This window comes from Schistocerca americana, chromosome X (genome assembly GCF_021461395.2).
Source record: "Schistocerca americana isolate TAMUIC-IGC-003095 chromosome X, iqSchAmer2.1, whole genome shotgun sequence".
In the NCBI taxonomy this organism is placed as follows: Eukaryota; Metazoa; Arthropoda; class Insecta; order Orthoptera; family Acrididae; genus Schistocerca; species Schistocerca americana.
The window spans coordinates 824,222,786-824,248,928 of NC_060130.1; the positions used below are offsets into that span (position 1 = coordinate 824,222,786).

Consider the following 26,143-nt stretch of genomic DNA (forward strand, 5'->3'; position numbering starts at 1 on the left):
ATTAACACTTGGCTGAAATAGTTCAAATTTTTAATTAAGAATTGTTTTCCAGGGAACTGCTAACATCTTTGGGTCCTTTTTTTCTTGTGTGCCATTTGCTGCATCATTATCTCGAAGTTTAATACAGCAAACTGTAGGAGGAAGAACTCAGCTGGCAAGTGTTGTTTCATGTCTCTTGCTGACTTTAGTGCTTCTTGTCATTGGACCTTTCTTTGAACCACTGCCAAATGTGAGTATCTGTAGCTGAAACTGATTTTTAATTTATATTATCTCATTAAAGAACCATGTAATTAGATCTCCAAAGCTCTTTATATTTCCTAGTGATTTTAATTTGTGCAGCTACCATTGCCCACTATGGTTACTTGATATTTTTATGTGCTTGTTAGCCTTTTTTTAGAAACATTATTTACTTCTGTGATAAACAGTAATACTGCTCTCCAAAAATAGTCCTTCAAAGGTAATGAAAATAGAAACTGATGGACATAAGACTCTGGCAGACAAGAAATAATCTATGCAAAATTTCGTTAATGTTTGGTCATACTGATTCAGAATATAAGTGTTTGACTGATGTTGTTACTTGACATAAGTAGTAGAGAAATATACTTGTCATTCTGTTCAAATAATAGATATGGCAATGATGATATGAATATCTGAAATCAAGTTCAAAAACTAGATTTTAAACAGAAATTTAAGCAAAAAGTTTGTTCTAAATTGTACTCTCTCTTTTATGTTTACAGTGTGTTCTAGCTTCAATAGTTGTTGTTGCTCTTAAGGGGATGTTTATGCAAATCAAAGAAGTGCCAAAGATTTGGCATGAATCACGCAAGGAAGGTCTTATATGGATTGTCACCTTTTTGGCAGTTGTGTTTATTGACATTGATTATGGCTTAGCAATTGGAATAGCCCTCGCACTTCTTTGTGTTCTGATTATGGGACAAAGGCCAAAAGTATACCTAATGGGCCATGTTCCAAACACTCACATATATCTGGATCTCAGCCGTTACCAAGCTGTAAGTTGTTATTTCTTTATTTCCTTTCAGATTATAAAACTTTCATTATTTATTATGAACAGTGAACAATCAAACATAGTTCAGGTAATTAAGGTGCTTTACCTACTACTGAAGGTTAAGTTATATGCCTCTGAAATATAGAAGAAACTATTCATTTCAGAAAATCATCAGGGTACAAGTTTTTTTTTGTCTGAAATAGCCACAAAACTCAGACAGTTTCTTGCATTAAGTGTGTCATTGTATCTGTGTGCCCCAGCACCTGCTATTTTTGCACGTGGAAATGTGATTACAGTGATAATTTACTACCTTTTGTTGTACAATAGAGTCATAGTTAAGTTCAATGTCCATAGGGTTTACTAATGCTGCATGTATGTATCACTTCGGTCATTTATTTTCCAGGCTGAGCCACTACCTGGAATAAAAATTATTCATATTGATGGTGGTTTACATTTTGCTAATAAAGATAATGTACGTTCCAAAATTTATAAGCTGCTTGGAGCTATACCTGAAGCTGGAAAGGATGGTGATTCTGAAAAGGCTAGCAATTCTGAAAAGGTACTGCATTTAATATATTTGAAGATCAAGTGGATCTTTTTTTTTTTTTTTTGTGTGTGTGTGTGTGAGAGAGAGAGAGAGAGAGAGAGAGAGAGAGAGAGATAAGCCATAGAAAATGTGAAATGTTAGTACATTAACACTATGCCATCTGATGACACGACAGTAGTGTCGTGTGCAATATAGTGGGGAAACGGTCAGCAACACCACAGTGGTGTCATCTGCATAGTATCACACAGTGGCCGGCGACAGCACTTTAGTATCTTTTGCATTCTGTTGGTGTTTTGTTTAGGTAATAATAAGTTACACACATCAACAAGAATTTTGTTTTTATAAGTATTTGTGCCCTTGCATCACGGCGGACAAAAGAGACAATAGGATTATTTACAATGAATGTAGACGTCTTGTCCGAAGTTCCACACAACTTGGTCGATGGGGAAGGAGACACTGGATATCAAAAAAATGAATGTGAAGCAGAATCGTAAGAAGATAGTGAAACACATCCAAGAAGAATTCAGCAAAGACTATGGTTGCTAACTGATTCGGCTGAATCAGGCAAAGAAGAGAGTGCACAGTGGTCAGACTTTGATTTACCAAGGACCAATAATAAATCGGAAGGATCCCCAGGTTCAAACATTTTTCCCAAAGATACACAGAGTGTCAAGAATATTGTAGAATTATGTATTGGGAACAATCTGTTTGAATATATTAGCAACAAAACCAACAAGTACTACAGTCAAAATTGTAATAGAAGGGAGCTGGATTAAAAAAATGGCAAATTTGTCAATGTTACAGGACCCAAACTTAGAAAATGATTTGGGCTTGCTATCCTTATGGGAATTGTAAAAAAAAGCAAGGATCGATGATTATTGGTCAACAAATTCCTTTGATACACACACCGATATTTTGCAAAACGATGTCCCGTAACCGATTCAGACAAATATTATAATTTTTTACACTTTTCCAACAGCAACAATAAACCTGATAATGCTGACCAGCTTGTCAAAGTGCAATTCATAATTATTTATTTTTCCAAAAAGTTTAAAGAAATTTTTAGTCCAAGTCAAAACATCGCAGATGATGAAGGAATGATACCATGGCGTGGACAGTTAAATTTTAAATTTTTCAATCCGTCAGAAATTGCAAAATACGGCATACACATTCGGATGCTGTGTGATTCGATTATGGGATACATTTCCTCATTCAAGATATAGTCTGGCTCTGGACAGTCTTTAGCAAAACCAGTGATGAAGCTATTGACACCTTCTGCATGGATAATCATTATAACAGTGTAAAACTTTCAGAGAAGTTGCTTGAAAAGAAAATTCGAGTTTGTGGAACAATATGGCAAAATAGAGGACTTCCGGAAAATTAAAGCAGGCAAAAGTCAATGTGCTTGAAGCTTGTCATCAATGGAAAGGTGACAAGACAAGTAGTCTGAATTAGCACTGCTGGTGCCAAGCGAATAAATTGGTACAAGACGTGTGGACGGCAAAGTGTTAACAACCAGTGTGTTGAATGCAAGCATGCAAATGTGTGTGCATTGTGTTGCACAGATGTGATGTCAGCTTGTGGGATGGAGTTCCATGCCTGTTGTACTTCATCAGTCAATACAGGGATGGTTAATGGTTGTTTTGGATGATGCCGGAGTTGTCATTCAATGATGTCCCATATGTGCTTGACTGGAGACAGATCTGGTGATTGAACAAGCCAAGGCAACATGTCAACACTCTGTAGAGCATATTAGGTTACAACAGCGGTATGTGGGAAGCATCATCCTGTTGGAAAACACCCTGTGGAATGCTGTTCATGAGTGGCAGCACAATAGATTGAATTACCAGACAGATGTACAAATTTGCAGTCAGTGTGCATGGGACAACCATGAGAGTGATCCTGTTGTCATACAAAATCGCACCCCAGACCATAACTCCAGTGTAGGTCCATGTGTCTAGCCCACACACAGGTTGGTTGCAGGTCCTCAACCAGCCTTCTTCTAACCAACACATGGCCATCACTGGCACTGAGGCAGAACCAGCTTTCATCAGAAAATACAACAGGTTCATTTGACACCACTGAAGTTGCAAATGGCAGGGGTTTGGGGTCAGTGGAATGCATGCTACGGGACATCTGGCTCAGAACCATCCTTCAAGTAACCAGTTTGTAACAGTTTGTTGTGCCACTGTGGTGTCAACTGCTGCTTAAATTGGTGCTACAGATGCAGTACAATGGGCCAGAGCCAATACCAAACATGATGGTCGTCCCTCTCAGTAGTGCCACATGGCTGTCCAAAGCCCAGTCTTCTTGTGACCATACGTTCTCATGACCACCACTACCAGCAGTCATGTTTGGTGACTACATTTCTGCCAAGTCATTCTGCATTAACCTCAGAAGGAACACCAAGCTTCCTGTAGCCCTATTACATGGCTTCATTCAAACTCAGTGAGGTGTTGATAATGATGTCTGTGTCACCTTAAAGACATTCTTGACTAACACTGATTCATCACATCCAATCTCAGAGGTTACTAATGCCCATGACCTTACAGCACGTATTTAAAGCAAGCCTGAATTGCATCCTCATAGTGGTGCTACTAGTGCCACTCTTATGTGACCCCAGAAACCTCAGCTAGAAGCGAATAATAGCAGTATATGGACTGTCATACACACAGCGCATCGTTGTTATGTTTTGCAGTTCCATATAAAAATCACAAATTGCTTTCCAGCATCTGACCTACTATAAGGGGCAATCAAAAAGTTCTATTTGGGGGCACTGCTGTAGCATATGTTCAATGTATCATGACTCCAATGCAGGTATATAAGCACTGACATGTAGGCAAAGGATTAGTTTGTCATGTGTGTCTCTCTGACATGCATGCAGTAAATGCGGGTACGGGAACTATGGTGATGTTACTACTAAATGTGTCAAAACAGGACCAATGTGCTGCAATTCTTTTCTTGGCTGCTGAAGGACAAGCACTGGTAGACATTCTAACAACCCTACCACAACAAAGGTCAAAATTTTAATAACGATTGTGGTGTTGCTCACGCTGCTAAATACTGCATTATCGAGCAACAACAGTCATATTATGTGGCAGGTGTCATTAGAGCACAGTTAATAGTCATTTCATGTAATAATGAAAAAACTAGGCACTCATCTTTTTGTGTTTCCCTAGCTGGTCTCGTCATAAAATCATGGCTCAATCGTTGAAAATCTAGGTGGTTATGATTCCAAGCTCGGATGCAAAGAGGCCTAGGTTTTATTCTGCTATATTCAAAAGTTTTGTAGATGCGCTTCACAAACCATTCATGGAGATTAAACCTTTCAAAGTTAGCATAATAGTGATGTAAAAAAAGTAATCAGCACTCCGAATTTAAGTTACACTTCCTTTTAATTGCTTTTATTGCAATATCACGTAACACACAAAACATCACTTCACAATACAAAACATACTTGAAGACATCTTCCTCACATTTTATAAGCCAACTTCAATATGCATCTTTCCAACATGATGCCCAAGACTTCACCTTCTCGAGGTCTGACTCTTTAACAACTTAACAACTAACTAACTGATAATCGCTTACGCGCCCAAAAATCAGAGTTACAAGTATGTCAAAGATCATAGTGACAAAAGAAAGAATACACATAAGAATAATATCATTCCAATATAAACATATTGATGCATCACAAATGAAATCAAATCTGAATGTTGTCTCAGAAATATGTTAACCACTTTACAGAAACACAGTAGAATATTATTGGTATCGAGAGGTTCAGGTGAGGTGCCGTAATGGTTACGTAATTCAAGTACCATTACAACATCCACTAGAGAATGGACAATGTGTATGGGGCAGCACATCTGTCAAAAACCACTGTTGCGAATAGTGTGCCAAGTTCTGTGCTGGTCATGATTAGACACAACAGGCAGGTTGATATGGGAGGCCAGCCTCATCCATTATGGTCAAGTGGGACATGATTGAGCACTTGTCATATAATCCTGATCATTCCCCATGTGATTATCAGTCCCTTAAAGAAGGCCATCAAGGGGTGATGGTTCTTATTGAACAAGTATGCGCAGTGGGCAGTTACATACTTCTTCACACAGCATGACACGGTGTTTTACCAAATGGGTATCTTCAACCTTGTGTGCTGGTGGGATGATTGCCTCAGTGCTCATGGTGATTTTGCCTGATTAGCATACTGATGCTGGACTACACGGCCAAATATCATTTTTTTATTTTATTGGACATTTCAGGTAGGTGATAAACTGCTATTGAGATTACATTTTTTTTACTTATAATCCCAGAATAGTACTTCTTATTATTCTTCAGTATTTACCACAATAATGGAAAGTTCTTGGTAGAATATAAATTATGGAAAGAATAAAGGTAACAACTTATGCTATAGTTGAGTGGTTAATAGGCACTTACAAAAGATCACTCAATGCCTCAACTGTATGGTGAGTTGTTACCTCTACTCCTTCCAGTATTCACCAGTTACTTCTTTTCTTCAGGAGATTTAGCTTTTGCTTCTGTGCACAATGGTTTATATATTTAATGAATTGATTATCATTTTTGTTTCTATAGAAGCTAATTGCTGATGTTAATTATCTAAATGCATCCGCATACACAAGGGTCCTATGTTACAAGTACATTGTTGTACAAAAGGTAATTTATGGAGGCAATAAGAATCACAATTTCACTCAGTTCTGTTGTCTCTCAGTACTGCAGCATGTCTTGCAGGACAGGAGAGAAACACTGAGGAAATGGGGAGAGGGGAAGAGTTTGAGTGTGAGTGTGTGTGTGTGCGTGAGAGAGAGAGAGAGAGAGAGAGAGAGATGTGACCAGTGGTTACCTTTACTACTCCTATTCTGTGAAATGCACTGAAACTGGCACTTGTAGTTCTGATCAATAATATTCTTTGATGTGTTTGACAATGATTTATTGTTGTAATGAAGTTTTTTAGAGATTAGACAACATACCACTTCTGCACTTCAGCATTCTATTGACTCATGGTTTTTTTCATTATGAACTGATTGTCACCATTATCAGTTCTTTAATATTTCATTAACATTTGTTTATAACATCAAATAAAGATACATACCCTATTTGTCTGTAGTAATATTCTTATTTTCTCATGGCTAGAATTTACAGGGTTATTAATGACAGTTTCTGGAAATTTGTATATTCTTTACTCTATTAACGAAAATAATTGTTGTTTTTGTTTCTGTGTAGGTTTACTGTGTGATTCTTGACATGATGTCAGTCACCTTTGTGGACCCTTCATCTACAAAAACACTCTTAGCAATCTTTGCAGACCTTGAGAGTAAAGCAGTTTTATTTTGCATAGCAGACTGTTCAGGTAAGTCATGGAACGCTATCACCTTTGTGTGTACAATCTGGTATTTATTTATTTATCGTATTATTGCTTACAATTTCGACATGCACCACCTGGAATCTAATGCGGGTCAGATTTTCTCATAGCTACAGAAAGTTGTATACAAGTACTTGTAACATTCACATCAAGATTAGTAATTTAATCATTTTTAATAATTACTGAAATTAATGATAAAGGGAATATAAGATTTAAAAAAATAATAAATAAAAAGGGAAAACATCCAAAACCCTTAAAACATGATACTACAATTATTAATCATCTACTGAGTCACCAGTTGCTGGGAACAGCATGCTAAATCTCTATATTTGGAGTTCCAGGAATCCCAAGCCTTCCCCAAGCAATCACAAATCCACTATGCATCAGCCCTGAGGTAGGACTGCAGGTGAGCTAGTGTCATCTTCCACAGTCCCAGTAGAGTCAACCAACGAAATCTAACAGATTCACCACATTACCACCCTCACAGTCTGCTCTTGCTGGGAGACCCATGTATGTCACCTTTAAGTTCCCATTCATTTTGCTGCTTCTGCCATAGATGCCACATTTGTTGGTCACATATCCACTACTTCTGTTCTTCCTCTGTGTAGAAATTAATTATGGTGTCTGTGAATCCTCACTCACTGTATTCAATTCAGCATTATCACTTAAAATTGTGTTTCTCTTAGGCTCTAAATATTTTCTAAGTTCCCTTCCAAATGTCTTATTTGCTACCTCATTCACCTGATACCATTTGTCTTTGTCTCTAACAACGTCACTTAGTGCACCAGTGTCAGTTATCTGAGTCCACAAATCTTTGTAGGCTGGCCATTCTAGTACAATATGATGTGGTGTACCAATGTCACCACATGCACACATATTTGTTGGATGTGTATTTATCCCATATAAATGTTCAGGGTACGGTCCATGGCCTGTCAGGCACTCAATAATGCCTCTAGATGGATTTACATGCTTCATAAACATCCTCTCCTTGATGTTTGGAAATTTACCATATGCTCTGTGACCTGTTGTGATAGTGTAGCAGTCTCTTTGCCACTTGTGCACTTTCCATAATTTTAATTCTTGTTTGGTTGTTATTTCCAGACCCATTATCTCTCTCATCTTGGGAAGGTTCCCTTTGTGAAGCCATTAGTGAGACCCTCTGTATCTGACTAATATTCATTGCACACACTTGTAATATGACTAATAGTGCCTCCACCAATGTTGTCCCAAACATTCCTGTGAGCCTCAGCAGCATATTCCTCTGTGTACACCTTAGGATTAACTTGTATTGATTATATCACAATTTGTGTGCCCAAATGTCACTGGCAGATCCTGTAATAGCAGTGAGGTTTGCCTAAGCTGTTGCAAAGGGATCTTAAAGTCATTACTATGCATCATTGATTGATGGCATCCTTGCCATGCACTAAATTGTTTTATGGGGATGTTAGCGTAAACACGAAAGATCGTAACTTCGCGAAGTCGCGCTTAGGCTTAAATTTTGTAAACGTGTTTGTTGCTTGTTTCACGGTAATTTAACTAGTTTCTCGGTAACAAATAAGTAAACTACCATAAATAGTGTATAACTTCATTGTTTTAATACAGATTTCAGAAAAACAGCGTAACTTTGTATCAGAAACTTGCCTATATACATTTGTTTATAGGCCTAATTCTCGTAACGTTTTTGGAGAATCAAAGTTAAAGTATCTCGTTTAACTGTCCTTTTTTTCATTCCATCGAGTGAAATATATAATAAATAGTGTATACCTTCATTGTTTTAATACAGATCTCAGAAAAACAGCGGAATTTTAAATCGGAAACTTGCTTATATACATTTGTGAATAGGCTTAATTCTTGTAACGTCTTTTTTGATTTTCGGTAATTTAATTGATTTATTCTAGCTAAAGTATTATTTTTGCCATGAGTGAGAAGTGCCTGACTTGCCGTAGAATTGTTAGTTCCGGGGTTTGGTGTGATGGATGTAGTAGTTTTTTTCACTGGGGGGACTGCAGTGGCGTGGGTGTTGGGAAAGTGGATCAGGCTCATCAGTGGTTATGTAGGATTTGCAGCAGAGATAGGAAGATAGTGGAACAGGAGGGGAAAATTGCTGCCCTTCAGGCTGAGCCAGATCAGGCTAGGGAAGATCTGGACAGGTTAAGGAGGGAGAAGGGCAAAGAGAGGTGGGAAGTGGCAACAGGTAGCAGAAGGAACTAAGTCTGACAGTTTTGTGGTGAATGTCAAAAATAAGTTTGACCTATTGCTTCAGTTAGAAACTGATGAGCCTCAAGCAGAGGTAGGTGTAGACAGGACACAACAAACTTTCAATAGGAAATTGAAAAAGAATGTAGGAAAGTCATCAAAAAGGAAGAAAGTTTTGTTGTTAGGCAGTTCTCATGCCAGAGGTGTAGGCCAACTTCTGCAGGAGGAATTAGGACTAGAATACCAGGTCACAAATTTTTTCAAACCAAGTGCTAGTCTGGATCCGGTGACAGAGGATTTAGGTTCACTCTGTAAAGGATTTACCAGGGAAGACACCGTGGTTATTGTGGGAGGGCCAGGGAACAGCATCGACAGAGATCCTGGGTACAGTATAGAGTGTGACCTGGTAAAGATTGCGTCGGCATCGAGACACACCAATGTTGAATTTGTATCTGTCCTGAGACGCCATGACTGGCCTCATTTGAACTCTTTTGTTGGGAGAGTTAATTTGGAGTTGGAACGGCTGCTTGGGTCGGATGCGGGGGCTCATATTGGTGTGGTTCCTGTTGATTATCTCAGTAGGTGGGACTATACCAGGCACGGCCTACATCTCAACAGGAAAGGGAAGGGGAAACTGGCTGGGGTAATAGCAGGAAATTTAAGGGGGGAGAGGCACTGCCATGAATGGTAAAATACCAGTGGTTACAGGTGTTGGAGCAGCACCTTTTTTAGGATAGGTAAGACAGAAAGATGTCAAGTTCTACGAGAGGTCAGGATTGAAACAAATCTTCAGTTTAGGAAAGAAATTAAACAGCACAATTCTAGCACATTGGATCACCAATCACAGCTATCAATTATAAATTTTCACCAATCACCAGAAATTTTATCTCCACCAAGTTGTATCTCAGTCCTAGGTAATTGCATTGACGAATTAAAGTCACCCAACCCAGTTGACATAATCTGCCTCTCTGAACACCGTGTGACCACTGGTATAGGAACTAGGCCTAAGTACAATGAGAAACTCAGACAGGAGAGTACTGCAAATGTTAGAATAAGGAAAGGTTCTCATAAAAGTATAATTAAAAATAATGTAAGTATATTTCATCAAAATATTGGGAGTTTAAAGAATAAAGTAGATGAGCTTCTGGTTTGTTTAGAAGATTTAGAAGCTGAGAATGAAATAGATATACTATGCCTGTCTGAGCATCACATTGTTACTGATATGGATAAGGTAAATGTAAGTGGATATAAGCTCTCTGCACATGTAATGAGAGAAAATACAGAGAAAGGAGGAGGTGCCATATATGTCAAAAGTTATCATTGTGCAAAAAGTATAGAAACAAAAAAGTTTTGTGTAGAGAAACATATAGAAGCATGTGCCTGTGAGCTTAAATTAAATAAAGGCACATTTATAATTGTAACTGTATATAGGTCCCCATCAGGAAATTTTCATCTATTTCTGAAAAATTTGGACTCCTTGTTGTGCTATCTGTCAGACAGGGGGAAGCAAATTATTATATGTGGGGACTTCAATGTAGATTCTCTGAAAGAGGGTAATAGGAAAAATGACCTTGAAGTATTACTCGGTTCTTTCAATTTGACACCCGTTATTGATTTTCCTACTCGGGTGGTAAAGGATAGCAGCTCACTGATAGATAACTTCTTTATAGACCAAGATAAGTTTAACCAGATAAATGCTCAGCCTGTTGAGAATGGTCTTTCTGATCATGGTGCACAGCTAGTTACAATATATGACATAGCTCCATTCAGCAATACTAAACAGTCCTCCAAAGTAGTATGTTCAGTCAACGATTTAACAATTGCAAATTTCAGGGAAAGCCTACAGCAGTTAGACTGGGATGAGGTGTACCATGAACCTGATGCCAATTTAAAATATAATTTATTTCATGACATTTTTGTAAATGCATTTGAAAACTGCTTCCCCAAGAAAATAGTTAAATATACTCATAAGAAACCTTGTAACAAAACATGGCTTACTAAGGGTATAAAAATATCTTGTAACCGGAAAAGGGAAATGTATCTGACAGCAAGAAAGAGTAGTGACCCAGAAACTATCAAAAATTATAAAAACTACTGTGTTATATTAAGAAAAGTTATTAAAAAATCCAGGAGTATGTGTATCATGTCTGAAATCAGCAACTCTGATAATAAAATTAAAACAATTTGGAATATTATTAAAAGAGAAACAGGTCAACCAAGAGCAGAGGAAGACAATATTACCATCAAATTGAATGAAAACTTTACGAACAAAAAGTCAGAAGTTGAAAATATTTTTAATAATCATTTTCTAAATGTTGTGGATATAGTAGGATTCAGGTGTTCATTAGAAGATGCTAGGCTGTTAATTTGATACAATTGAAATCTCACCCACTTCTCCCTCTGAAATTAGGAAAATAATAAACTTGCTTAAATGCAAGAACTCACATGGAATTGATGGCATTTCCAGCAAAATACTAAAAGCTTGTTCTCAACAGATAAGTAAGATTCTCAGCCACCTGTGTAATAGCTCTCTGGAACAGGGCATTTTCCCTGATAGACTGAAATATGCTATTGTTATACCTTTGCATAAAAAGGGGTATAGATCTGATGTCAACAATTACCATCCAATCTCCGTGCTAACAGCTTTATCCAAAATTTTTGAGAAAGTAATGTATTCAAGAGTAGCTTCACATATCTGTAAAAATGAAGTACTAACAAAATGCCAGTTTGGTTTCCAGAAAGGTTTTTCAACAGAAAATGCAATATATGCTTTCACCAGTCAAATTTTGAATGATCTGAATAACTGAACACCACCCATTGGGATTTTTTGTGATCTCTCAAAGGCTTTTGATTGTGTAAATCATGAAATTCTGCTAGACAAGCTCAAGTATTGTGGCATGAGTGGGACAGTGCACAAATGGTTTAATTCGTACCTAACTGGAAGAGTGCAGAAAGTTGAAATAAGTAGTTCTCGTAACATGCAAAGATCAGCACATTCCTCAAACTGGGGAACTATCAAGAATGGGGTTCCACAAGGGTCAGTCTTGGGTCCTTTGTTGTTCTTATTGTATATTAATGACTTGCCATTCTATATTCATGAAGAGGCAAAGTTAGTTCTCTTTACTGATGATACAAGTATAGTAATCACACCTGACAAACAAGAATTAACTGATGAAATTGTCAATACTGTCTTTCAGAAAATTACTAAGTGGTTCCTTGTAAACTGCCTCTCACTGAATTTTGATAAGACACAGTACATACAGTTCCATACAGTGAATGGTATGACGCCATTAATAAAAATAGACCTTAATCAGAAGCATATAGCTATGGTAGAATATTCCAAATTTTTAGGTGTGTCCATTGATGAGAGATTAAATTGGAAGAAACACATTGATGATCTGCTGAAACGTTTGAGTTCAGCTACTTATGCAATAAGGGTCATTGCAAATTTTGGTGATAAACATCTTAGTAAATTAGCTTACTACGCCTATTTTCACTCATTGCTTTCATATGACATCATATTTTGGGGTAATTCATCACTGAGGAATAAAGTATTTATTGCACAAAAGCGTGTAATCAGAATAATAGCTGGAGTCCACCCAAGATCATCCTGCAGACATTTATTTAAGGGTCTTGGGATATTCACAGTAGCTTCTCAGTATATATACTCTCTTATGAAATTTGTTATTAACAACCAAATTCAAATGTAATAGCAGTGTGCATAACTACAATACTAGGAGAAAGGATGATCTTCACTATTCAAGATTAAATCTAACTTTGGCACAGAAAGGGGTGAATTATACTGGCACTAAAGTCTTCGGTCACTTACCAAATAGTATCAAAAGTCTGACAGATAACCAACAAGTATTTAAGAAGAAATTAAAAGAATTTCTGAATGACAACTCCTCCTACTCCATAGAGGAATTTTTAGATATAAATTAAGAAAAAAAAAGAAAAAATATTAAAAAAATAAAAAAAAATAAAAATAAAAAATAAAGAAAAACAAAAAACACAAAAAAATAAAGTTGTTATATTAACTTAAGTATGTTGTTAAATTAACCTAATTATGTCATGTATTGGAAAATTCGACTCGTTCCACATCATTACGAAATATCGTATTCATGATCCATGGAACTAGTATTAATCTAATCTAATCTAATCTAATCTAATATAATCTATATAATTTAATCAATTTTTTAGCCAGAGTAAATACAGTTCTTTTTGCAGAGTCTTTTGACTCTTACCAATACTTCAACATTTGTCTAATGTTGTATGCCTGGATTGAAGGTTTTCTTGTGTTATAATGCTAGATAATGAAATAGCATAAATATAAATACTATGAATTATATGTATATGAAAATAGTTGATACAGGGGTAGACAAAAATATCGAAACACCAAAAACACAAAATATTAGGCCCTACCATGCCTAATACAAAGTGGAAAACACATTGGCATTCAGAACAGCTTCTAGTTATCTCAGAATGGGTAGATACAGGTCCTGTATATTTTTCAGGGAAATCGTATACCATTATTCCTCCAAAAAATGCCAAGTTCAGGTACTTTTTCTAAAAGTAGACTACAAGGGCTCAGTAATATTGAGATGTGTTGACTGTGGTGGCCAGGAGAGATGCTTAAGTTCATCCTCATTATCACAAAAGCAGTCCTGGATGATGCAAGCTGTGTGTCATCTTAGAATACTGCATCACCATTGGGGAATAAACATTGTACCATAGGATGGACCTGATCAGCCAAAATTGTCACATAATCCTTGGCAATAATGCAACCATGAGACTAACCATGCATCCCATGTGATACCACAATATGGCTGCCAAAATTATTACCAAATCTCCGTCACATTTCCATTTCATTCTTGGGACGTAAACTTGGACAAATGTTGGTAACAGTGTAGATCAAGACTCATATGACCAAATGACTTCCTTCGATTGGTGCCTAGTCTGGGTTTTATGGCTTTGGAACCACATTTTCCTGTTATGGGCATTTGTATCACTGATGAGTGCCTCTGGAATTCCAGATTGGCCAGCAGTCCTCTGCTTGTGAAACTCCCTAAATGTTGTGATTCTTGAGTTTCTCCCGGCGTATTTGATAATCAAAATATCCACGGGTATGCTGCCGGTCTATAGTGTCCAACGGGCACAATATTTCGGCGATCAAACATGTCGCCATCATCAGGTGAACTGACGGACTGAGCTCCTGTGAATGTGCCGGCACGGAGATCCGTACGCTATGGCTGCTCAGAGGGAACCGGGTTCGGTCGCGGCGGCGGCCGATTTAAATACCCTCCGCCCGCGGCGCGCTCCCTCCGCCGTCCGCGCCCAGCGCCACGGTCGTGCGGTGGAACAGATTGCGACGGCGTCTGAGATGACGTCGGTGTGATGGCTCTGTCCGCCGTGGTCGTCACAACTATACGTCTGCTCGATTTACTCTTGATTAACCCGATCGCTGGTTCCCAAGCCTTGCTAAGATTATAGCCACAGTCACGGTTTATGAGGTCGTCATTGGTGCGAATTTCGATGGCCTCTCTAACAACGCTGTCCCAGTATCTCGACGTCTGTACCAGAATCCTCGTGCGGTCATACTCCATGGCGTGATTTTCCGACAAACAATGTTCAGCGACCGCCGACTTGCTCGGATACATCAGTCGAGTGTGCCTCTGGTGTTCACGGCATCGATCCTCGACGGTACGCATCGTCTGACCAATATACGACTTGCCACATTGACACGGAATCTGGTACACGCCGGCCTTCCTCAAACCGAGGTCATCTTTGGCGCTCCCCACCAGTGCACGAGTTTTATTTGGAGGACAAAACACAGTTCCGACCCGGTGTTTCTTCAGAATGCGGGCGATTTTTCCCGAGAGTGCGCCTGTGTATGGAATAAATGCAGTGCCTACCTCCTCCCTCGTGACTTCATCCATCTCAACAGGTTGTGCTGCAGTGGTTGGGCGAAGAGCATGTTGAATCTGCCACTCTGAGTACCCATTTTTTCGAAATACAGTTCTCAGATGTTCCAATTCCTGGGGTAGACTCTCTGCGTCAGAGATAGTGCGCGCCCTATGTACTAGAGTTTTAAGTACCCCATTCCTCTGTGAAGGGTGGTGGCAGCTCTCTGCATGCAAATACAGATCAGTGTGCGTAGCCTTCCGATACACCCCATGACCTAGGGTGCCGTCAGCCCTTCTCTTGACCAAGACGTCAAGGAAAGGTAATTTACCCTCCGTTTCAGTCTCCATAGTGAATTTGATGTTGGGGTGTATGGAGTTTAGATGTGTAAGGAAGTCAAGGAGTTTATCCATACCATGTGGCCAGATGACGAACGTGTCGTCAACGTAACGGAAAAAGCAAGTAGGTTTCCATACGGATGACGACAGGGCTTCCTCCTTGAAGTTCTCCATGTACAAATTCGCTACCACCGGTGAGAGTGGGCTACCCATGGCGACTCCCTCCGTTTGTTCGTAGTATTCCCTAAATGTTGATTTGGTGCTGTCAGGATTTGCAAGTATGATTGGCAATTCTGCAGTGACTTTTGCAGCTGTCCTCATCTTATTTTTTGTCACAATCCTCTTCATTGACCATCAATAACAATAATACAACACACACTTTCATTTTCATTGTGACTTAGCAGATGATGTTTTTTTTTACCTTTCTTGTATGCAGTATAAAACTGTAGTATGGCACCTCTTGAAACACCAAACACTCTGGCCACCTTGGTTACGAAAGCACTAACAACCTGCCCACATTTGAATTCACCAGCTACACAGAACACTGTTTTGACCACAACTATCACTTGCAATGTATTGATGACACTGTACTGATGCCATCACATACAACAGCACAATGTAGAGACTTGGCTAGCATCTGAATCTATGGTAAAGCATGAATTTCTCATGGTGTTTCCATATTTTGTTCTAAACCATGTAGGTATTTTAAGAAGGATGATTATTTGTTGCACTTCTGCACTGTCTCTCCTTCAGACAGCAAGCAAACTAATCAACAAACATGTAATATGCCCCTTCCCCCTTCTTTCTATTGGCATTTTGGGGACTAGGTGGATTGAAGTAAACAGTGGACAACTCTAAAGACAAAATTGTGATGAAGAAATTATTTTGAAATGTTGAAAGCTAGAAAGTAAACATGTTTTTAATTAACAATCATGAAAACCACTCTGCATGTTGGCAACAGTGCAGACATATCATACATATCTACATTGATTTTCAACAGATTCACAATTTTAAACAATTACTGCTTGTCTTAACGTAAGTGAAATGTGAAAGGATGACTAACAACATGTCCAATGAATTTACAGTGTCACAGTATGAAGACATAAATGAGTCCATGGTTCTATCTATTAATGCAACAGGTGACAGCACACATGGCAGAATCAGACATGTATGTGAGATTTTAAGAGTAATTTTCCCATTCTCACATTTCCAATAAATACACAATATAGCAATAAACTGTATAATCTAGTTTATTAGGCCCGCCACTGTGAGATGATTGTCATGGATGAACCTTGTTGTGTTTCACATGTTATCCAGTTGTTATTCACTGTGGAAACATTTCAAAGGATTGTTTCTCATTATGTCAACAGTGGAAATAACATTTGTGGGTTCCTCTGCACCATTTCTTCATTCCTTACATAATCTTTTCTTAGTTCAATGAACTCAGCTACAGAATAAAAAATAAGATATTCACTCGGAGCACCCACCAGTAATTATTAGTGATAAAAATAGATTTTGTTTTAAAGAGTAAGTGGATTAGATGACTGTTGTATACCTAATGGACGTACCAACACAATCAGTATTCATGTCTGTTTCAAGATTTTGCAGTGGGATAATGTTTGCAACATGTGGTGACTGTTCCACATACCACTTAGATGGTCTAGTGTAGGCTATGTTCATGTGTGATAACCTGGTGTACCTGAGCTGGGAACAGATTTTATTTGCTTCTGTCACCACTATCGGCTTCTATGGTGGAATATGTATTTCAAAGAATAAGGATATTGGTTTAACCACATGAATGACAAGGATGATAAAAATCCCTAGGAGGCTGGTGTGAGTGTTAGGATGGGGGAAGTCACGAATAAGATGAAAATGAAGAAAGGTGAGATGTGGGCTGTTGAGATGAAACAGATGATAGTGATAACTGTCAATAGTATCCCCATTTTGAATTCATTAAGATCTAGTGGGGCCTGCAAGAAATGTGCTGATCTTGAAATAGAAATCTATTTAGGTGGAACAAGTGTATTGCAACAGACTGTCATAGTAGAATTGCACTGTACCCTTATTTTAACAAGAGAGTTGTAACTTGCAAAGAACTAGTACACACCACCATACTACAACTGGAGGAGGCCTGGGTATCTTTCATAATGTGTTACAAGATCCTGAGAGACAAAGTGGATTTGGTGCATCTGCTTTGTGTATCTGCCACAGCCAACTATGTAATACAGTTTTTTCTTTTCTGTACACTAATGCTTCAGTGTTTCCAGTCTTTCCACTGGCCTTCAGTCACTGTTGGAGCAGTCCTTAACATTTTGTGGTTGAAAGCTGGAAACAGCACTGGCAGCTGTCATGGATTGCCTCTTGCCATGTTAGTAGTTTTGGACATTGTGAAAACTGTAAATGGAGAGTTGGAGAAAGTAGTGACTTCAGTTCAAAAAAAAATATTTATGAAATCTTATGGGACTTAACTGCTAAGGTCATCAGTCCCTAAGCTTACACACTACTTAACCTAAATTATCCTAAGGACAAACACACACACACACACACACACACACACACACACACACACACACACACACACACACACACCCCATGCCTGAGGGAGGACGAACCTCCGCCGGGACCAGGCGCACAGTCCGTGAGTGCAGCGCCTTAGACCGCTCGGCTAATCCTGCGCTCGGTTCTCGCATTTGACACTCAGATGTTGTTTGACTGTAGTGAAGATGCTTTCATTCGTCTAGAGGTGCTATCCCATATTCTGAATCCATGAGGCACTGGAAGTGTCAAATGTTTGGTCACACTATATTTGCTTATGGAGGCAAAGCAATGTGTTCTCACCTGATCCACATGTCAAGATGATCATATTCTTCCCCTGCAGGTTGCGAGACATTTATCAGATGTTGTGTAAGTACTGTGTTCTTTCCCAAGAAGTTCTTTCAGAAACAACATTACTAAATGAACATATTATGAAATAGCAAGCAAGGCATTTAAAGCAATGCATCCCTCAGTGTTTGCAGTATTATTTGCTTTAGCTCTGAAGATTGTTGCAAAGCTGCTTAGTAGAACACAGAGAAAATGTGATTATTAAGCAGATACCATCAGTGCCTGCCAAGTAATGCTTGTAGACACCAGCTATGAATTTCATTGATCACCACCAATTAAACCAAACCAAAGGCAAAGGCAAAGGCAACTAAACAAGTTTCTGGACAGGAGCCCCATCAGACATAAGCAATGTTTCTCCATCTCCAGCCCCACCCCATTTTCCCAAAAAAGGAACACAGTTTAAGTGCAGGCTTCCAAATACTCCATCAACTGAGAATGGTCTTGAAATGAAGCTTACCCTTTCCACATTTTGCACCCATTGCTAAAACATGATGATGAAGATGAATGGAATGCAAATGAGTGTGGGAAGTGTAGAATAATTAAAGCACTCTACAAAGAGAAGATCTTTATGCTTCTGTTGTCAGAAAAGAAATTTTACAAATACTGTTGCACCTATACTAAGAAGTCAATCTGTGCAGAATGGATGCTCTTGATGACAGGAGAGAGGTAGGATAGGAGTGCTTGTTAATAACATGTACCACTTATCAAGAGGTCACACTTGCAACCAGACCAAAAGCAGCTGTTGTAAGGATGTACATGACACTGAATAATATTGTGATTTTTTTACCTGTCATTGCATGACTATCTGAGAATGTCAGACAACTGCCCCATACACTCTTAGTATCATGTTACAGAGAGCATCATTCTCACAGAGGAATGAGGTGTTCTCAGCAAATCACCTGCTGTTGTGAAAAATGCTCTGTGAGGATTTGATAATGATTTTCACTGTAGTGACCAGTTCCCAATATGAAACTATAGTGCCTGCAACTAAGCTAACTGTATGTTCAGCTGGATGAATGGAATACTGTATTTCCAACTGGCTGTGTTTCAACACTGCAACAATGTCTGGCATATGAATATCACATTACTAATCTGATCACCAAGTTGTTGAAGCATCCATCCAAAATTCGGCCTATGAGCATAGAAGGCAGTTTGTTCATAGTGTAGCTGGATGACATTGCAAAGATTCATTAGCAAAAAACGTTACAACCCTTCCAGTTGTAATAGTGGAGGCCAAGATTAGTTAGTTAGTTACTTTCCTGTTCCATAGATTATATCCACAGTAAATCATAATGATGTGGAATAAGTCACTCCACATTAGAAATTATTTCATAAATATGCCTACATGTTGATCATTTACTATTTTATTATTATTATTATTATTATTATTATTATTAAATAGACAGATGTGAATTAGTAATTCCTATCCTCCAAAGTTTACAAATTACAGTAATAGAAATTCTTCTATGAAACAGGAGAAACTTTTTAAGTTTGTTTTCAAATTTTAGTTTGCTGTCCATCAGATATTTTGTATCACTGGATTAGTGATCAAAAATTTTAGTTCCAGCATTGTACAGCCCTTTTGGTGCTAAAGACAACCTTGATGTTGAGCAATGAATATAATTTTTATTTCTGGCATTGTAATTATGTACTTCATTGTTCCTTTTGAACTGCAGTGGATTTTTTACAACAAACTTCATGAGGGAATAAATATACTGTGACGTTATAGTCAGACTGCCCAACTCCTTAAACATATGTCTACAGGATGAATGTGGGTGAGCACCACATCTTCTTATAGCATATTTTTGAGCAGTGAAGACTTATTTTCATAAAGCTGACTTACCCCAAAATATTATTCCATATAACATTGTTGAATGAAATATGCAAAATATGTCAACTTACTGATTTGTATCTCTCCAAGATTTTTAGTGGTTCTACGTGCAAATGTGGCTGCACTATGTTGTTTTAGAAGTTGCAAGATGTGCTTTTTCCAGTTTAAATTGTCATCAATATAGACACCTATGAATTTTGAAGTTTGCACACTATTTATTATTTCATCACCATGTGTTACACTTATCATTGGTGTAGTACTCCTATAAGTACAGAACTGAATGTATTGTGTCTTTTTAAAATTGATAAGACCATTTACAGAAAAACAGTCAGTGATACTTTTAAGAACCCCATTCAGCATTTCTTCTGTTGCTGTATGTTGGCTTGGATTGATTACAATACCAGTTTCATCTGCAAAAAGGACTAATTCTGCTTTTTATGTATTAGATGGAAGATTGTTTACATACATGAGAAACAATAGCAGACCTAAGACAGAGCCTTGCAGAGCCCTTACATAATATGAGCAAAGTCAATTCAATTATTCACCACTTTTAGATGAGGTCACAACCCCAGGATAGAAGCAAAACTTTGGGCCCCAGTCCATCATAGTTAAAAATATCTTGGCTTATGCATAACTTTAGTCCAGCCCTTGTAGTATTTGGCGACTGTGTAATAATTTATGTTATTTGTTTAAAATGGCCATTGTCATAATTGTACATTATGCTATGGATCAATACCTTAAGAAGTTGAGATGATTATCTTAGCCTTGTCATCATGTTGATCTGTGCATTATCATCTTTGGGAATCAGTAATGTACATGAAAATGGGCTTATAACCCAAAATCTAGGTTTTGCAATAACATTAATAATAAATTGTGAAACAAGGCTAAAAACAGTGTTTGTTTAGCTATATAATTCCTTTACAATCAGAAGAATCACCTCTGATTACATGGCTGAATTACTAGGTTCAACTTTCTGCGTTGGTTGGCTACTCTATCAATCCCATAAAACTTCAACTTATCTAGAAGAGCATTGTGATTCACACGATCAAATGTCTTAGATAGAACACAGGAAATACAAGTCAGCACTATTTCGTTATTTAATATGTGTAAAATTTGGTGAGCAAACATGTAAATGGCATTTGCAGTAGAGCAATTCTTCTGAAATCCAAACTGTGATTTACTGAGAATATTATTGTTGTTCAGGTGACGTACTGTTCTAGGATACATCACTTTCTCGAAAATTTTGGAAACTGTCAGTAGTGAAACAGGTTGATAGTTATTGACATCTCTTATCAATTTTCTTAAAGAGATGTTTAATACTGTTATATGGCTTATATATCTGTACATAGATGCTGGAATTTAGAGTTCATGTTAGTCAAGTGGCTAGCATTCGAGTTTTGTAAAATGAGTGTGTATGAGGTGATGATTTGACTCCTGCTCAAACATATTTTTTTCATCACTGGTCATATTATTTAATGTATATGATATTTGAGAGGTAATATAATTTTAAAAAACATGTGTATTTATTTGCATGAAGTTTTAGTGAATTTCATGTTATTTGACTACTTACCATTTTTAGTTAAATTTAATTATTAGAAGAAACATATTTATAACTATTGACAAGTAAATGAAGAAACACATTGCGTTTTCCCGAAAATGTATGCCTGTTGTGATTTGCGAAATCCCTTATACATGCGATCTGGTAAGATACCTGGAACTGTTTTGCATCTCGATGCTTCAAGCTGCAGTCACAGAGCTAGGCACCATCTACCAGTTAACCTGCATAAAGGTGAGACGTTGCTAATGTAGCAAGAATGAATAATGTAGGTGCAAATTTTTTGGATATCACAGAATTTACACTTGTACTACAAAAATGAAGGTGACTCCCTGTTCTTTGACTACTGCAGGTAACGAATGTCATGAAGATTTGAACCATCATCTCATACACAACCCTCTTACAAAGCACAAACGCTAACCACTTGACCTCACTGACTTCTTATGGCTGGTACCTTTGCACAGATACATCAGTTACATAATACACGTGTAAAACTTCTCTTGCAATTTTGTTGGAAATTGCCATAGTAGTGCACCTTACTACTTGAATATTATGTTGTTCTGCTGGCCTACCAAAGTTTGAAGTAAATCCATGACCCCATTGTCAAGGCCTCCTCTTGTCAGTATTATTGAGCCCTTGTGGTCTAATCAGGAGAGAAAGGGTGCATGATCACTATTCATCGTCATCATAGTTATCTGAAGTTGCCACTATTTTGCAGGAAGAATGGTATAAGATTTGCTTTAAAACCATACAGGATCTGTATTTATCCATTTTGAAATTATGGGAAACTGTTTCAAATGCCAACGGTTATCCTACACCATATAAGACTTGATAATGTGTTATGTTTTTCATGTTTTTATATTTTTGACCATCCCCTGTATAATGCACAAAAATAGTTAAACATGTTTTAAAAGAGATGCTGTTCCTCATTTAAAACCTGATAAGGTTTCTCCAGTGTTGCTTAACTTTAATAAGAACAGATGTATACATGTTTCAACATGTTAATTCTATGACAATTAATTTCAAGCTGTTACTGGAAATCTTGAGTATAGGAAATTTAAATTTAAGTTGATAGACACCAGACAAGTTAATGTGCTAGTGTAATCTCTGTCTGAGATCTCTCTGCATAAAAAATAATGTTGGTTACTTTTCATTTTATTGCCTTGATTATTTAGACTGAATTTCAAGAGTGATAGGACTCACTGTTAAATTTATTGAATGTTTTAAGCTCTCTCTCTGATTAGCTGCTGTAAAACCTGTCTAGTTTGGGACAATTGTCAGATATAATAGTATATTTAATCTGACTTTTACTGATTGTCAACACTACTACAGGGCTATTACAAATGATTGAAGCGATTTCATAAATTCACTGTAGCTCCATTCATTGACATATGGTCACGACACACTACAGATACGTAGAAAAACTCATAAAGTTTTGTTCGGCTGAAGCCGCACTTCAGGTTTCTGCCGCCAGAGCGCTCGAGAGTGCAGTGAGACAAAATAGCGACAGGAGCCGAGAAAGCGTATGTCGTGCTTGAAATGCACTCACATCAGTCAGTCATAACAGTGCAACGACACTTCAGGACGAAGTTCAACAAAGATCCACCAACTGCTAACTCCATTCGGTGATGATATGCGCAGTTTAAAGCATCTGGATGCCTCTGTAAGGGGAAATCAACGGGTCGGCCTGCAGTGAGTGAAGAAACAGTTGAACGCGTGCGGGCAAGTTTCACGCATAGCCTGCGGAAGTCGACGAATAAAGCAAGCAGGGAGCTAAACGTACCACAGCCGACGGTTTGGAAAATCTTACGGAAAAGGCTAAAGCAGAAGCCTTACCGTTTACAATTGCTACAAGCCCTGACACTCGATGACAAAGTCAAACGCTTTGAATTTTCGGCGCGGTTGCAACAGCTCATGGAAGAGGATGCGTTCAGTGCGAAACTTGTTTTCAGTGATGAAGCAACATTTTTTCTTAATGGTGAAGTGAACAATGTGCAAATCTGTGCGGTAGAGAATCCTCATGCATTCGTGTAGCAAATTCACAATTCACCAAAAGTTAACGTGTTTTGTGCAATCTCACGGTTTAAAGTTTATGCCCCCTTTTTCTTCTGCGAAAAAAACGTTACAGGACACGTGTATCTGGACATGCTGGAAAATTGGCTCATGCCACAACTGGAGACCGACAGCGCCGACTTCATTTTTCAACAGGATGGTGCTTCACCACACTTCCATCATGATGTTTGGCATTTCTTAAACAGGAGATTGGAAAACCGATGGATCGGTCGTGGTGGAGATCATGATCAGCAATTCATGTCATGGCCTTCATGCTCTCCCAACTTAACCCCATGCGATTTATTTCTGTGGGGTTATGTGAAAGATTCAGTGTTTAAACCTCCTCTACCAAGAAATGTGCCAGAACTGCGAGCTCGCATCAACGATGCTTTCGAACTCATTGATGGTGACATGCTGCGCCGAGTGTGGGAGGAACTTGATTATCGGCTTGATGTCTGCTGAATCACTAAAGGGGCACATATTGAACATTTGTGAATGCCTAAAAAAACTTTTTGAGTTTTTATGTGTGTGCAAAGCATTGTGAAAATATCTCAAATAATAAAGTTATTGTAGAGCTGTGAAATCGCTTCAATCATTTGTAATAACCCTGTATGTATTATAGGCAGTAAACATGAATTTTATAGAAGTCAGAAAAAATCAGTGATAAATCAGTTTTCTGTTGTTTGCTTTATATTTAACATGCATCTTCTTTTACAGCAACTGTTTATGAAAGGCTGGTTCACTGCAGCTTTTTTGAAGACTTTCCAGAAACACAAGTGTTTCCAACAGTTCATGATGCTGTGCTGTATGCAAATCAAACAGTTCCTACTGAAAATAGGTGACAAAGGTTGAACAAGCAGAGAACAATGTGTGTGTCCTACAATTAGATTCTAGGTTCCTGTAGGCTGTGAAAACAAATGTACTTAAGAATGTGAAAACTATTTATATTTTATAATGGCCAATGACAGAAAATACAATTTTTGTTTGTAACAAAAGTGTTCATTTAATATTAGGATTATGTTTTCTATTATCCTTATGATGATTTAAGTAATTTCACCTCTCTACATATCCTTAGCCTTGTTTGTCTCACAGCATAACAAAAACCAGCAAACAAATTAATGTGCTGACTAGAAGACAGGTTTGTGTGTGAAACAAACCTCTATAAGTTGGTTTGAGGTAATGTGATCCTGTGACAGTGTAGCTTTGACAGCAGGGGTGAGAGCTGCAGTCTCTCTCTGTACATGGCCTGACAATACACTAAAACAGAAGAGACTATTATTGTAACTGAGTATTGAAAATCTGTAAATGTTTCTTAGAATAAGTCTTTACTGCAGAAGGCTTCAAAATTCTTGTCAATTTTTGATAACTTTTTCATCAGGCCAGAGCATTTAAAGTAGCAGTGATAAATTTGAGAAACATATGCAGAGTATGCCAGACATTGATACACTATATTTAAATTTTGGGGCCCACACAAAACTTGTAAATAAGTGTTTGTCCAAATCTAAAATTGCTAGTGTTGATATCTTTGGGATAAACATGAGTATTTATAAAAGGGTGATATAGATAATAAACTTAAGTCTACAAATATATCAACTGCATGTAGGTTCAGTCATTTGGTAAATTCTGGCATTATCTTAAAAGTAGGTCCTTCCACGTGGAAGGTCAGAAATTGCAAACTTCAGAGAACACACTACAATGAAAACACCACAATAGTTTGAAGAAATTTTATACATCTTGAAAAGTTATAATTCTGTATGAAGCAGATGATATGAAACTTGAAAAGTACTTCTAAAAGTGCTGTATGAAAACTACCTGCTGGCACTGACTGTGGAAGTGATCACAATTTGCTGTCCACCAAAATGTGGATTATGCTCAAATCCACTGAAAAGAGCAGAGAAAAACGACTAAGATTCACAAACAATGAAGCTCTTTGGAAATTTGGCAAGCTCATAGGGCGAAGACTTCACATCAGTCATGATGTCACACCAACATCACAAACATGGGACCAGATGGAGGAGGTTGTTTCCTCATCACTGTCAACATCAGAATGAACAAATACTTTAAAACATTCTTGTATGTCACAGTCCGCATTACAATTAATTCAAGAGAGAAGTGATTGGAGAGAAGTGTTTGGAAGAAAACTGATATATCCATACTACCCAGGGTCAAGACAGATATAAGAACCTGTGCAGAGAGATGAAACAGAATGTTGAGAATGGGAATCCATTCAGAGACAAGGAATATGTTGGTGTGAGGTGAAAAGTTGGCACTGTGAAAAGTTGTATTTTGGAATTAGCAACAGTATGGACAATTAAGGAGTGGAGCAACTTACATCGAACCCTACAATCTTACCCAGTGAAGTAGAGAACATAATTCAACATCTGAAGAACTATAAATCCCATGTTTACCTTTAAGGTCTTGGGAGATTATCAAATAAATGCTACAGGAAGGTGTTGA

The 26,143-nt window shown here is 37.8% G+C and overlaps 1 protein-coding gene across 4 annotated transcripts in view; it reads left to right on the forward strand.

Moving 5' to 3' along the window:
• Positions 1–24,681, forward strand: part of LOC124556350 (sulfate transporter-like) — a 493,546-nt gene extending 468,865 nt beyond the window's left edge. For all 4 annotated transcript variants that reach the window (XM_047130318.1, XM_047130320.1, XM_047130317.1 and 1 more), the window contains exons 10-14: positions 53–229; positions 738–1,010; positions 1,410–1,565; positions 6,792–6,918; positions 24,404–24,681. In XM_047130318.1, the coding sequence (XP_046986274.1) occupies positions 53–229; positions 738–1,010; positions 1,410–1,565; positions 6,792–6,918; positions 24,404–24,528 (858 nt within the window). In that variant the 3' untranslated portion in view covers positions 24,529–24,681. The remainder of the gene's footprint in view (positions 1–52; positions 230–737; positions 1,011–1,409; positions 1,566–6,791; positions 6,919–24,403) is intronic.
• Positions 24,682–26,143: the final 1,462 nt, after the last annotated feature.